At 36.2% G+C, this 15,671-nt stretch overlaps 2 protein-coding genes and 1 pseudogene across 3 annotated transcripts; 1 reads left to right on the top strand and 2 right to left on the bottom strand.

Moving 5' to 3' along the window:
• Positions 1-1,583: 1,583 nt before the first annotated feature.
• On the bottom strand, positions 1,584-6,072 carry LOC143556142 (cyclin-dependent kinase C-2 C-like). The gene is made up of 9 exons (XM_077045553.1): positions 5,755-6,072; positions 4,746-5,030; positions 4,364-4,675; positions 3,739-3,966; positions 3,551-3,648; positions 3,372-3,456; positions 2,999-3,262; positions 2,198-2,300; positions 1,584-1,899 (listed from the first exon to the last, which is right to left on the bottom strand). Exons 1-9 carry the CDS (start codon positions 6,070-6,072, stop codon positions 1,892-1,894), a joined length of 1,701 nt encoding a protein of 566 aa, XP_076901668.1. The 3' UTR covers positions 1,584-1,891.
• A 1,929-nt stretch (positions 6,073-8,001) lies between these two features.
• Positions 8,002-11,060, bottom strand: LOC143556156 (chorismate mutase 1, chloroplastic-like). The gene is made up of 6 exons (XM_077045563.1): positions 10,825-11,060; positions 9,589-9,811; positions 9,423-9,509; positions 9,205-9,348; positions 9,017-9,109; positions 8,002-8,416 (listed from the first exon to the last, which is right to left on the bottom strand). The coding sequence occupies exons 1-6, from the start codon at positions 11,001-11,003 to the stop codon at positions 8,180-8,182; spliced, it is 963 nt and encodes a 320-aa protein (XP_076901678.1). The 5' UTR covers positions 11,004-11,060; the 3' UTR covers positions 8,002-8,179.
• A 2,403-nt stretch (positions 11,061-13,463) lies between these two features.
• LOC143556176 (pentatricopeptide repeat-containing protein At3g29230-like) lies at positions 13,464-15,470 on the top strand (annotated as a pseudogene). Its single transcript, XR_013139334.1, has 2 exons — positions 13,464-15,267; positions 15,346-15,470. The product of XR_013139334.1 is annotated as a pentatricopeptide repeat-containing protein At3g29230-like (transcript).
• The last annotated feature ends 201 nt before the right edge of the window (positions 15,471-15,671 follow it).

A 15,671-nucleotide genomic window follows, 5' to 3' on the forward strand; every position in this document is an offset into this window, starting at 1 on the left:
ATCCAAACCGAACCGAAACAAAAACCGGCGGTTTGGTTTTACGTTTTTGTAAAAACCGAACCAGCATGTAATAAAAACCGAATAAAACGAACCGAACCGAATTCCTAATTTTTTTTATATTTTATATTAAGTTATTTATAAGAGTTTAATAAATATTTAACTCAAATATTTTTGGTCAAATCTATAACAGTCTACTATTTTACAATTAACAAAATTGTTTATATCTAAATTCATTATTTTTTGCAAACTTTGTTTTCGGCCTAAAATTTTCAAGCTCAAATGGCAAAAACCGAAACCAAACCGAAAAAAACGAAACCGAACGTTTTCAAAAAATCCAAAAAACCAAAGTTTGGTTTTCGGTTTGGTTTTAGCCGAAAACCACACTGAACCGCACAACGCACACCCCTAAATGAATGAACATAAACGAACTTCCCGCGGAACGGTTCAAGAACAGTTCACTGAACGTTCGCTACATTTACATGCCTAGATTTGAGTTTCTTTCTTTTTGGCATAACTTTCTTATATTTTTTTTATATTTTTTGTTACTATATTTATTAAAATATAGGCACAGAAGCCTGAAGAATTGCCAGAAAAAGTGCTATGCTGTTTGAGATTAAACAAGATTGACTTTGTAAATCATGGACAAATTCCCACCATTGTTCCTCATTGATGAAGATTCAACTGCAACTCTTTGTTTTTTCAAGAATGTCACCTACAGAAAGACACAATAAATTAAAGACAACTATACTTATGTTTTCTTTAGTTGATGCTGATCTGAGTGGTGTAACCATGTAAATACACACTGATAAAATATAAACAACATTATCCTTTTTCATGATTCGTAAAATAGACGTGAAAACGTTGAACCATGCACGCGTGTTAACTTGCAGATATTAAACTGAAACGTAAACATAGAAAAAAAAATAGTCTAAACGGTAAAGAGCATTATTCAAGTGGGTTATAAATAATATAGTATATAATGATAATGATGATAATAAAAATATTAAATATATAAATAAATTTACAAAGTATTGGGTTTTTTAAATTAAGTGTAAAGTATACATAGGGTGATTAGGGTCTATTAAATTTCAAATCAAACTATTAGATTTTTTTTAATTTATTAGATGGTGATTAGATGGTGATCTGAGTGAGAGTCGTTTTGATAAATAATGTTGAGGTATGACTTTTTTATTGTATTTTAGAATTTTTTTAAGAGGGTTTTTTACCACAAATTCTTTTTACACTTCTCATTTTTGTCTGCGTTTGCATTTTAACTTTTTCCTAAAAAAATTAACAAATACGGGGATATTATTTAATAAATTAGCATGACCGGTTAAGACCATCCTAAGTATATGATATATGAAGCGTATCAAATAACCGGAAATTCTTCACAATCCTACATTGTTTGCTCTCACAGAATACCAAAATACTCTCGAAATTATATCACAACTAGTATACCGTTTAATGTTTTAAATCAATGCGTCGCCTAAACTTGCAAAATAGTGTTTTTAAGGCTATGCATTGTGATGACAGCGACAATAAGGGCTTATATAGTAGGCCCGAATGTTTCTATTAGGCTTTTAAGATAAACTTGACTCTCATATAAAGTTAAAACCAAACATTATTGTAAACTGTTTATGTTCATAACACGGTTACATAGACCTCTCGCCTCTATATATAAAAAATCGGTAATTACACGTAAAAACACTCTATTCTGTAATAATAAGACTAGCTACCAGTGTAAAACTGTAAATTGAGGACCAAGCCTTTATATTTCATCAACCTTAAATTACAAACATGTACTTGTGCTTCTTGTCCTCCTTTCATTCTTTAGTGCAACCATCCAAGCAAATGGTACAACCTCCAACACACATTTTACCTCTATTCTACATCATATATCTGCATCAATAATCCAAAAGAAACATGTAATTATTAGAGAATATTATAGAATATATTATTAGAGTTTAGGTATTATACTGTTACCATAGTTAGAAAATTGCATTTAATTATGTTTTCTTGTATTTATTTCATTGTACTTCTATATATAGTTGATCAGTAATACATTGTATCTTACAGGCTTTTCATTATTACCATGCAAGCTTCAATTTTTATTTTCCGGGTCATTGTTTCTTGCTTCGAGTAACCACGCCCACAAAAAAAAATTTAAAATTATATACAAAAATGATATTGAGTGTACCTCTTGCAAATCTTGATCTAGAAGCACCTTGTCTTCCATTAGTTCTATGCGGCTTGATAAACGTAGGACCTGCGTATCTAAGCCTGTCTTGTTCAAGATGATCCTGTTGCATAAAACACATTGGGTGGGATCTGGTACAAATAATATTAACCTACTAAACATACAAATAACTAGAGTAATTATGTTATTAAAAAAAGAGTAAACTGCGGTTTTCGTCCTTGTGTTTTGTTCAAATATGCGGTTTTAGTCCAATAGTTTCAAATTTGCGATTTTATCGTCCATGTGGTTTCATTTCACTTGCAATTAAACCCGAATTCATTAACACCGTTAAGTCTGGTCATTAAACCCATCAATGTGCCCCTCACGTGAGGTGCAGTTTTGTCCTTTTTCTCCCCAAATAAACCTCAGTCCTAATTCGCAAGCCCCCTCACGTAAGGGGCTGTGGTGTATTTGGGGGGGAAAAGGACAAAACTGCCCCTTGCGTGAAGGGCACCCTGATGGGTTAAATTACCAGACTTAACAGAATTAGTGAATTCAGGTTTAATTGCAAGTGAAATGAAACCACATGGACGAAAATCGCAAATTTAAAACTATTGGACTAAAGCCGCAGATTTGGACAAACCACAATGACGAAAACCGCAGTTCACTCAAAATAAAATAGTGTAATAATAATCATCTAATTCAAAAGTTATAGTTATTTGTACATTTTTCATGATAAAAGTCATTTGTATCTGATCCAAACCGCAAACCAAATATTTTTTATGTTACAAGATCTTCTATTTATATCTAAAGATGACTTACAGATGATAGATCTTGAGTAGTTGTTGAATCTTGCTCATAGATTGGTTCTATTGACCGAACATTTTGACTTGTTGGGGTCAAAAAACTAACTTGTTTTCGTCGTTTTGTTGACCACCCGAGAGTCCCGTTTGATGTGGTTGCTAATACAGGCAACGTGCATATCGTGTCAGCTTGAGATACATCAGTAATTTGGGAACTCGCAAATGATAAGTCGCTAGTATCACCGGGTCCTCTAGGTACTTTGAAATATGCACTTCGTCGCGCCTAGCCAACCATAAGACCACCATAATAAACACAAGTCAGTTAGATGGTGTTTAACATAATGTTTTGAAAGTGATTATGATATCAGATGATCAAGTTTTAAAGATTAAACCTCGGTTTGTTCTAGCAAAGCTTTTTGTCCTCTTCTCGGATTTTTTAAAGTCGAAGATGCCCGAAGTCTCCCGCCATCTTTCCTTCTGATATTCATCAGTTTACATTTATATTAAAAATTTGAATCACATAAAAATATTTAAAAAATCTAACCCGCAAAAGGTTAATAATATTAATCACCTGCGTGCTTCTTCGCGAAACTTTGCATCAATCTCTTTGCAGGGTGTGTACTTAGGCAAGCTTGAAGGATCACAAGCATACGGTCTCGTACGAAAATACTAAAAATTAACAAAAAGAACTAAAAAAGGCGTTAAAACTATGTTGTATTTAATTTCTTAACATATTCATGCGATCATGCAACTGTTTACCTCGGATTGAAGAGCTGACGTGGCACTCATGCGTTTTTCAGCTTCTATAGAAAGGAAAGATTCAAGTAGATTCACAGCAGATTCTGGGAGATCTTTAAACTCTTCGCGAAGAGAGCTCGCATAAGCATGTCGAGGCTTAGACATTTTTGCGAGAGGAAGTGTCGGCTTATTCCAGTACTCGTTAGATGGGGTGCCACAAAGCATGAAAATTTTATGCAATTGTTCAACCTTAAAATGTTACATTAAGAGTAAAGAATTGGACAAAAGTCGGCCCGTTTTGTATTGGTTATGTGGTAAATATGCTATCTATGTAAAAAATTACAAGAAAATAAACATATTTTCTTAAGTTTCTGATGCAGAAGCATCCGGCCCATTAAGTCGGCCCGTCCAAATGTTTTGTTTTGTTTTTCTAAATAGGATTGGTAGGTCTTTTGTTTAGTTCAGTTGATTGTTTTTAATAAATAAATTCTTAAGGTTTAAGTTTGTTAACCAAATTATTCGGTTTGAATGAAATCATTGCGAGCCATTTGATTGCTAGTCAAAACTGCATCAGTTTCTACCTTTTACGCGTTTCTACTTGATTATATTAAAAACTAAAAACAAATTGCATTTAAATGTTAATTACCTCGGTTCTTCCCTTGAGAACCGGTCTGCGAATAAAAAGCTCAGCGAAAACACACCCGACACTCCACATGTCAACATGCGTTCCATACGTTGTCGACCCTAAAAAAAGCTCGGGAGGACGATACCACAATGTGACCACACGGCTAGTCAACGGCTGCCTGCTGGAAACAAAATTAGCCAGCCCAAAATCAGCTATCTTCAACTGACCTTCATTATTCACTAAAACGTTTGACGTTTTAATGTCCCGATGAAGAACTCCTCGCGAGTGAAAGTGCTCAATCCCCTTCAATAACTGTCTCATGTAACATTTTATCTGCAGCCCATAAAATGTTTTTAGTACATATAATAAAGTTTGAATATTTATATTATTTAGTTTTGGAAACCTGAGAGTCAGTGAATCGGATGTCGGGAGATGATATAAGCCCTGCAAGATCATGTTCCATATACTCGAACACAAGGTAAATGTTTGATGATAAACGAGACGTAATAATTCCTTCGAGTTTAATAATATTCGGATGATCAAGCTTTCTAAGAATCATGATTTCCCGAGCCATAAACCTCACGCTTTCTGGCTGTAAATTGTCGAACCGAACCTTCTTCAAAGCTGTCATTTTACCAGTTCTGAGATCACGGGCCCGGTACACATTACTATATGTTCCTCTACCAATCTGCATTAACAGATAAACAAAAAAACCAAATATTCAATTGTAAACAATTAAACAAACACGTTTAGATACCCTTTTGCTTACACTACGGCTATATTTTTGAAATTCGAAAAACTTTACGCCCGCCACATTATTTAATTAAAATTTAACCAAATGTATTTTAATATATTTTAAATGTATTTTTTTCGTGTTCGTTTTTTATGCACCGAAACGATACTGACCGACTTTCTGACGCGTTCCAGCCGTAAAATTTAAACAAAATATATCCAAATGTATTTTAATAAATTTTAAAATGTTTATTTCCTTTTCGCTTTTTACGCACACTAACGAGCCGAAATGATACCAACCGAATTTCTGAGGCATCCACGCCACATTATTTATGTAAAAGATTTAACCAAATGTATTATAATACATTTTAATATATTTAAAATAATTTTTTTCATTTTCAATTTTTTTGCACCCATATGATACCGACCAAATTTCCGACGCGTCCCCCGCCGCAGCACGTGGGCTCCGTTTGAATAATTTTTTTATTATTTTTTTTTGTATCTAACATTATATATTTTGGGTTTTCTCTTTTATTTGTTATAACAAGTACACCGAAACCAACCAGGTCCCACCCGTTAACCACACGATACAAAACGCTATCAAACATTAAAAATTAAAACCCCGCATCAACGCATGGGTAACCATGCTCGTTAAAAACAATATATAAATCACATTATACCTTTTCGAGCCTCTCGAACCTATCCGATTTCTGCGGAACCCAACCATCAATGGCTTCAGCGGCCACGGCACTAAGCCAAGGTGGCCAACCCGCGGCAACATGCTCCGCAACCGTAGACCTTCCAAACCTTAAACTAAATGTAAATGATGGCTTTTTAACATGCTTATTATTATTATTATTAACATCATCATATTCTAACACCACATCCTTATTACATATCTTATTATTATTATTCTTGAATGAATTATTGGTTTTAGGTGTTACAATGGGATGATGAATATTGGATTTGACAGCATGTTTGGAGCTAATGCAACCCATTTGGATTTAGATTTTTAAGATTTAGATTTAATATATTTGTCCCCAAAACCCATCAAAAGATTTTGGGGAGAATTTGGTTTGAAATTGTTGGTTAATTTCCAAAACAAATGAGACATTGCTAATTGATATTGAATGGCGTTGTGTTTAGGACCAACATGTGTTATGTCTTGTTGTTTATATAGTTTTGGTCCACATATTATTATGGAAATTAAATATGTCTGTACGGGTTGTATAAATGACCAAGGTGTGTTTGTTTTTCCAGAGGTAAAATGTCTGCAATCTGCGGACCATATCTGCAGATATCTGTAGAAGAAGAGGTGGACCAAACCTCTGCAGTCTGCAAGAAGAAAACTGTTTGTTTTTTAACGTTTATAAACTGCTAAAATAAACTGGTGGTGGTGTACGAACTGTGGTAGTGGGTGGTGGTGGTGGTACTGGATGGTGATAGTGGTAATGGCGGATGGTAGGTGGTGGGTGGTGGTGGACGACGGCGGTGGTGGTGCTGGTGGTGAAAGGCGATGGTGGGTGGTGGTGGACGATGGTATATGAAATTAATCTTTTATATATTGATATGACTCATATAGGCTTATGCAAGTCATATAGGCCCGATGCATTATACTGAGATGAGCGTTTATAAAAAAAATAACTAACCTGAAGACAACACATAATATTTTACCATGTGCCAGAAGAAAGAGGTTCCATCCTCGATAAGGAAAAAACAGTTATGATCAAGGGACCACAAAGCACATGTGGCATAGGCATAAAAGGAATCGAGACAGTTATACGGTTACCATTATATGTATATCTTGATCTTAAAGTGTACGTTATTGAAATTTTGATTACCCGTAAATTGGATTCTAACAATCCCACATATTTACTGTCAGACGATAATAATCTCACCTCATAATATAGTTGCCACCGGTCTCAACTTTCACACTAATTATTTTCATTGAACCTCCGTTAAAAAGAACTTAGAGTTAAAAAATTTTCCAAATTCCAAATTGATGTTTTAGGGCATATGACTGGATTGAGGATACGATTCGATTAATGTAAAATTAACCTCGAAACGTTGCTCCAAACGGCTTGATTTTTGTTAATTGGAAGTTTAAACATCTTAATTAAAGTACCATTTCGTCGTTTGGAGCACCGTTTCGAGGTAAGTTTTACATCAATCGACTCGTATCCTTATTCCGATCAAAATCCCTAACGCATCAATTTAAAACTGGAAAAAACTTAACGGCGTTGAGTTTTCTTTAATAGTGTTCCAATGAAAACAATTAATGTGAAAGTTAAGAGCGATGACAACTATTTTCAAATGTGTGATTATTATCAACCAACTGCAAAAGACATGATTATTAAAATTCATCATCATCGTACTCAGTATATCCCAACAATAGCAAAGCTATTGTAGGGTCTGAGGAGGGTAAAATGTAGACAGCCTTACCTCTACCCCGTAGAACAGAGAGGCTGCTTCCGGTGAGACCCCCGGCTCGATAGTAGTTTTGCTTTAAGCCTTGGACATAAGGCACATAACACTCAACCATTAGGACACCGCCGATTGGTGCATGTACCCTTGTCTTTCGGCTATCAACGCCACCACATGATGCCTAATTAACCTTCCGCCACTTTTAACGTTATTTTCACGATATTAGTACAATAACGTCAAAATTAGCGCAATTTCACTTTTACCCACCCGAGGATTCACATACATATAACATATGCATTATATGTGTGCACCACAAGCAGAGCGATATTATTAAAATTCAATTTACCTAAAAAAATTCACAGGCATCCAAAAGCAAAAACATTATAATACCAGTGATATAAATTTCCAGGATCCGCCACTTGTGCCAAGTGACTTCTAGTGCAGTAAGATAAACGAAAATTACATTTACATAATTAAAATAAACAATCGCCCCAATCATATCCGAAGACATTAACCAGCCAATTCACAAAGTTTGAACTCGTTACCCTGCAGCATCTCATAAACAATAAACCGTGTATAACTTAAACAAAATACCCCGTTTAACTCACAGGTCACAAGGCACCTATCATCTAGGTCCACGTATGTATAACTTAAATTTTTATCGTGTAACGTATGCTCCAATTAATCAAGTCGTCTTAACAAATACGCAACCTGCACTTCTTTAGTCAAAGGCATAATCCAGTCCCCATAAATATCAGCAACTAAACTTGGGTTAATCTTGTACACTGGCTCGGGTTCAGCTTCCGTGGGCCCCACATAGACCACCTGCCCGTAAGTCCTCGCTTTTGTTTCAACTCTTCTCTGTATCGCCTCCTCCACAGCCGGATATGTCAGCAATTCCATCAGCTTTTTACCATCCTGCACGAACGAAATTTAAAGATTATACAAACCCAAAAACATTTCCAATAAAATATGTTCAAACTAGGGGTGGCAAATGTGACCCATGGGTTGAATAGGTTGTATTAAAATGTATATAATGGGTCAAACGAAAAAATAAAAATGATTGAACGGGTCAAAACGGGTTGGCATTTCTCAAGGTTTTTTTTTGTATGGAAAGAGAAAAACGGAGAAAACTTTTTAATATTTTTACTTTTTGATTTATATTTCAAGTTATAATTTTTTTAATAATTTTTTTTTGAATTTTTTAATGAGGGGTTTTTGAAATTTCAACCCATTTTGACTCATTTCAAAAACCCCTCATTAAAAAATTCAAAAAAAATAATTAAAAATCATAACACGAAATATAAATAAAAAACTAAAAAAGTAAAAGTACTAAAGTTTCCTCCGTTTTCTCGTTCCATAAAAAGGAAAAAAAACGTCAAACCGTTTTGACCCGTTTCCATCATTTTCTTTTTTTAGTTTGACCCATTCTGATTCATTGTATACATTTTAATACAACTCATTCAACCCAATGGGTCACATTTGCCACCCCTAGTTCATATATTAAAGTATCTTTACTTGTGCTTTAATGGCGGCTTCATAATCATCTGGTGAAGCTTGAAACTTTGCTTCTGCTACAAATTTACCGTAATGAATTCGTTTAGACAGAACCTGCAAGATAAAGATTGTAACTTTATGGTTATAAATCATGCATAAACATGAAAAAAGTTAAAAAGGTCGAATCTTGAACCGGTAAATTGCAGTACCTGCAAGCAGATAGTGTCACATGTTGCAGTTGACCCGCAATTACCATCGTTTCCTTTCTTGACCAGTCTTGGAAGAAGATCTTTAAAGTACATATCCCATATTCTTTTGTTGATATTGATCAAATCAGCACTAGGATGCAACACCTATGCGCAATAAAAAAAAAGCATTATATAACATTTTTAAAATGCTATTTTCTGCTATATATACAGGATTTAACCTGCGGGTATTGCAAAGGAGGCAACATAGATTCAGGCAAGTCATTTGGGAAAAAAGGGTGTTCATCAGGGTTCTTGTATCTTCCAACCTATTTCAAGATCAGTCAAAAAGATTACTTTTTTATTATCTTTTTGATGTTAAACAGCTTCAAACTGCAATGAAACTACCTTAGCGTGAATCTTTTCGGTTTCTCTGACCATGAATTCAAGTAAAGAACCCTGGAAGCCGTCCATGAAGAAAGCTTTCGGGTCATACGTATCCTCATTGTAGCAATACTGAGCTCTTTCAACAAGGCTAAAGATTATGCTATCCTCTTGTCGAATTAAAGAGCTTCGTATACCGTCAAGAGTGTAAATCTCACTCAAATCTACTCTACTTGCATTCTTTATTCTACAAGAATACAAAAATGGATCAAATAAAAGCATAATCTTGAAACAAACCCATAAAAGGGTAAAGGAAACTAATGGACTTAATAATATAGGTTAATTAAATAAAGATAATAAAATTATGAAGTTCCAAGAATAACAACTAGTGGCACTTGTCTTCTAGCTCAATATTGATCATACTATCACAAGTTCAAATCTTGAAACAAACCCATAAAAGGGTAAAAGAAATTAATGAACTTGATGACATAATTTGCTTAATTTAAATAATAAAGTTCCAAGAATAACAACTAGTGGCACCTGTCTTCTGGGTCAAGATTGATCATATTATCACAAAGTTCAAATCTTGAAACAAACCCATAAGGCAAGCCGTAGTGGGGGCGACAAATCCCCACATTTGGGGCGATTTTAGGCGGTAAACCCCCCCCCCCCGGTGCGACATGAACTTGTCGCCGATAAAGGTTAGAAGAATATTAGTATCTTATTAAATGGACCAATGGCAAGCCTTGGGGGGCGACTTTTGGGCTACAACACCACTGTACCCCTAAAATAAAAATCGCCCATTTACCGACATGACGCCACATGTCAAAAATTACCCCATTTTGTAGCCCACCACTACACATAGCCTAACATGGTACAAGAAATTAATGAACTTGAAGACATAATTTGCTTAATTAAAGATAACTAATATCATAAAGTTTCAAGAATAACAACTTGTGACACTTGACTTGGCTCAAGATTGATCAAATTAACAAAAGTTCAAATCTTGAAACAAACCCAAAACAGGGTACAGCAAATTAACCAACTTGATGAAATAATATGCTAAATTAAAGATAATTTAAATCATAAAGTTTTAAGAATAACAACTGGTGACACTTGTCTTCTATTCTTCTAGCTCAATATTGATCATATTATCACAACGTTCAAATCTTGAAACAAACCCATAACAAAGGTACAATAAAGTAACCAACTTTATGACATAAAAAATAATAAAGATTCAAGAAAACTAAAAAAGAGTACCCTAGGGATGCAGAGGCCTGAACAGATTGTATGTGTTTCTTTTGAAACCCATAAATGGCTGGAAAGTTGCAAGCTTTCAACAATGGAGGTGCAAGTTGGCCGGAAAACCTCCAAGATTTTGGCCGGAGGACGGCGGCGGTGGCCGGAGATGCTTGGAATCTCCATAGTTTGGTCTCCATATTAGTTGGAAAAATAATAATAAAGTTGTTAATTTGGTGTCAAGAAAGGCATATAATATAAAATTGGAAGCAAGGTAATTAATTAAAGAAATAGAGATGTGAAATGTGGCCAATGAAGAAGACTAATAAGAAGATGGTGGAGGGTTGGTGGGCTTTGGGGTTAGGTAAACAAGGGTTGGTTTGATACTTTGATTGGTCTACAAAGTGACAAATGAACTTGTGTCCCATAGGTGACTTTCTTAGTTCATTTTTTTTAACGGCCAACTAAGTAACGCCGGATACTTCGTACGCGGCCTCCATTGGTTAAAGGTAGCCCGAGCCGGCCACTAGTCCGGACGGACGGAGCCCCTAGCGGTCCACCTATTGAGGGATTCACCGGATAAAACCCGACCCCCAAGCCCGCCAAACGGCACGACAGCGAGGAGCCGGTAAAACCGGGTGAGATCAGGACCCGAACCCTGGCAAGCCAGGGTCATCCCTCATATCTCTCATATAAGTTGGTGATAGTGAGGTTTGAACCCCCTACCTCTCACTTATCAAATGAGTGCTCTACTATTGAGTCATTGCTCATTTTAGTTATTGGTCTACAAAATATTAGGTATAAATTTTTTATATTTATGTTGATTACCTTAATTAAATGGCACAATTCGTAAATTGCGGTAAATTTGAAGGAGGAAAAGTGTAATTTGTATCCGGTCATCATGAAGTTATAAAAAAAGTAATGTAAGCGGTTTTCCGTGCCAACCCACAACATTAACAACGTATCTAATGTATATGAGACATGGACCATATTTATACGAGCTCATTCACATAACTCACGCCCAACCATCAACATTGGTTACACTTACATGTAGTTAGATAGAAATCAAAGATTAGGAGTATATAAGGTGGATATGCTCACGAGACTTTATAGTTAGGTTGGAAAACTTTTAATATAAAGACCTTTGGCTTTAGCCAATCGGCCTCGGGTCCCACTATTATGGTGAGAACAACTACAAACCTTAGATCTAACCATGATAAGCCATCATCTCTAAGGCATGTAGAAGATTAAATGGTGTCAAGACCAGTTCAGCCTGTTAGATCTAAGTGACAACTACATTAATAGATTTCTACATGCCTACAATCATAGTGATGTTTGTTTGGAAGTTGGTGCACCTTTGATTACATTGTTTCCTAGTTTAATCATTTACTATTTGCTTCAATATTGGATCGATTTAATGATTTTCTGAATTGAACCACGCCCTAATCGAACTGACAATATTAGGCTGATTATGGTTAACAAGATTTCCATACCCGTGTCTGAATCAAACCGACCGATTATATTTATTTTTTAATATTATAGATTCTATTGATTTTTTAATGCTATCATGCTATGTAATACAATAAAAAATATATAAATATGTGTAATAATTGTCAAAAAATTTCAAGGCCGTACTTTGAGGACCAAATAATGCCTAATTATATTTTTGAGTCATTTTTAGCAAGACCCAAATTCCGATTAACTGATTTATAACCAAACTACTATAACCTTCAACCGATTAACCAAAATCGTCATATCCAATCAATTACGGTTATGGTTTTCCATTAACCTACATCTTGGTTATAGTTATGTTTTAGGCCAAAACCGACCCAAACTAAACCATATACCCCCTACTATATATAGTTTATAAACTCAAAATAATTTATAAAACTTTAATTCAACTTATATATACAAGCTTTCTTAAAATACACATGAACAATAATATTTATTTTCGACGATTAAAACCCCCTCAATACTCCTATATTCACATCATTTGTCTTGGTTAAAACCCAAAACCTTCAACTAAACTTGTGTGTCAGATTTAACACCACTTACCAAGTCAACCCAAAGGGGCGCCAAAGTCAAAGGCGTGAGCAGCTTGATAGGCTTGGGAGTGGAGATGAGTATGTGGGCCCGTGTCAACCCAAAGGATGAAACCCCTTCATTTAACCTCAAGCGTCAAACCTTTTAACTAGAGGTGTAAATGACTCAAACCGCGCGCAAGCTTTTTAAGTTCGGCTCATTAAAAAGCTCGATCGAGTCTAAGCCCGAGCTCGAGCCTAACAATAAACTCGTTTAATAAACAAGCCTGCGCTCAAACTTCACTTATCAAGCTTGAGCCGGCTCACAAGCCTAAACGAGTCTGTCATTTATATAATTTTTAAAAGTATATATTTAATAACTATTAAATCATGTATATAATGTTATGTAAAAATATTTAAAAATAACTAAAAAATATATATTATTTTGAACATAATATTATAACCGAAAAAAATATATAAAATAATTAATAAATAGTAAACGACTAACGAGCCGAGCCTAAGCTGAGCTCGAGCTTGTAAATCTACTGACAAGCTCGAGCCTTGATAATAAAGCTCGGAACAAACCGAAAGCTCTGTATAAGTTAAACGAGTCGAGCCCGAACTACAATAATAATATTATTATCATCATCATCATTACATGGTCTCCTTCATCTCCATCCTCCCCTTACAATGCAAGTTCCGACCCCAATCCGGTCACCGGCGTGGTTCTCCACCCGCCGTCTCCTCGAACACAAACTCCATAACTGCACCAACCCACACCACTTAAACCAACTCCACACACTCATTTACAAACACAATCTCCATCAAGACCCATTCATCATCCCTAAACTCATCACCGCCTTCTCACTCTGCCGGAATATTCCCTCAGCCGTCAAAGCCTTTGACCAGGTCAAACACCCCAATACCCACTTACACAACACCTTAATTAGAGCCCATGTGAGTAATAATCACAAAACCCTAGCTTTTACTCTGTTCTTCAATATGCTCAATTCGGGTCTTGTTCCGGATAATTTCACTTACCCATTTCTATTGAAGGCTTGTAATGGTGAAAAGGATTTGAATTTGGTTAAAATGATACATTGTCAAGTTTTGAAATTAGGGTTTTGTTTGGATATTTATGTACCGAATTCGTTGATTGACGCGTACTCGAGGTGTGGTTCGGGTGGCTAAGGAGGTGTTTGGGGTCATGGAGTGTAGAGATGTTGTGTCGTGGAATACGATGATCGGTGGGCTGGTGAAAGCGAATCGGTTAAGTGACGCGCGCCAAATGTTCGATGAAATGCCTGAACGAGACTTGGTGAGTTGGAATACGATATTGGATGGGTACGCTAAGTCGGGGCGGTTAGACGATGCGTTTGAGTTGTTCGAGAGGATGCCGGAGAGGAACGTGGTGTCGTGGTCGACTATGCTTACGGGGTATAGTAAAGTGGGCGATATGGATATGGCACGTATGTTGTTTGATAAAATGCCGGTTAAGAATTTGGTGTCGTGGACGATTATGATAGCCGGGTACGCACAAAAAGCGCTTGCGAAGGAGGCTGTTGAGTTGTTTTTTAAAATGGAGGAAGCGGGGTATCGGCCCGATGATGGAGCGATTATTAGTATTTTATCCGCGTGTGCAGAGTCGGGGTTACTTTGGTTAGGTAAACTCGTGCATCAATCTATTAAACGAAATAAATACCAATGTAGTACGTTAGTCGAAAACGCGTTGATTGATATGTACGCCAAATGCGGAAGCTTAAACAAGGCGTTAAATATATTTAACACGATGAAAATGAAAGATTTAGTTCCTTGGAACGCGATGATTCACGGGCTCGCGATGCACGGGCACGGAAGCGACGCGCTCGATCTTTTTACCGAAATGAAAGAATTAGGATTCGTTCCGGATAAAGTCACATTCATCGGCGTGTTATGCGCGTGTACACACGGCGGTTACATCGACAAAGGGATTCAATATTTCTACACGATGGAACGAGACTACGGGATTCCACCGGAGATCGAACATTGCGGTTGCGTGATCGATCTTTTAGCGCGTGGAGGACGACTCCAAGAAGCTTTTAGGCTAGTTAAAACCATGCCGGTTGAACCAAACATGATAATATGGGGTGCGCTTTTAGGAGCGTGCAGGGTTTATAACGCGGTTGAGCTTGCACAAGAAGTGTTGGAGCATTTGGTTAAGTTAGAGCCCGAGAACGCTGGTAATTATTCGATGTTGTCGAATATATACGCTGCGACCGGGAACTGGGCTGGGGTCGCGGATGTGAGGTTGAGGATGAAGAACACGGGTAATGAGAAGCCGTCGGGGGCGAGTTTGATCGAGTTAGAAGACGGTGTTCATGAGTTTACTGTTAAGAATACTAAGCATCCTGAGTCTGATAAGATTTACCAGATGGTTGATGGATTGAGTGCTCATATTGAGAAGGTTGAGTATTGGCCATATACTGAGTACGATGATGATGATGATGATGATGATGATGATGATGATGATGATATTGAGAAGGTTGAGTATTGGCCAGATGTAATATAATCTTGTTGTATTTATAAATTATAGTCATACTGATATGCCCTTAGATGAAACATAAAACATGGTATGATTAGATTCATTATGTAATTAAGTTTTGTCATATTTTGATATACATGAAATGTTTTGATCCTTTGTTCACTCAAGCATTTTAAACAACTAAAAAAACTGGATTGCGAATATGAAATATGGCAAGCATCTCAAAGTTAAAGGAGGAATCCCGACCATTATTTTATGTGACCCGGGCGCGGGGACATCCCATCTACAATTTCTGTATAAAGAGGGCAACGACGGTCTAAAGGAAT

This window comes from Bidens hawaiensis, unplaced genomic scaffold (genome assembly GCF_021521415.1).
Source record: "Bidens hawaiensis isolate Kalapana, Puna unplaced genomic scaffold, B.hawaiensis_p1.1 tig00018483_1, whole genome shotgun sequence".
Lineage (NCBI taxonomy): Eukaryota > Viridiplantae > Streptophyta > Magnoliopsida > Asterales > Asteraceae > Bidens > Bidens hawaiensis.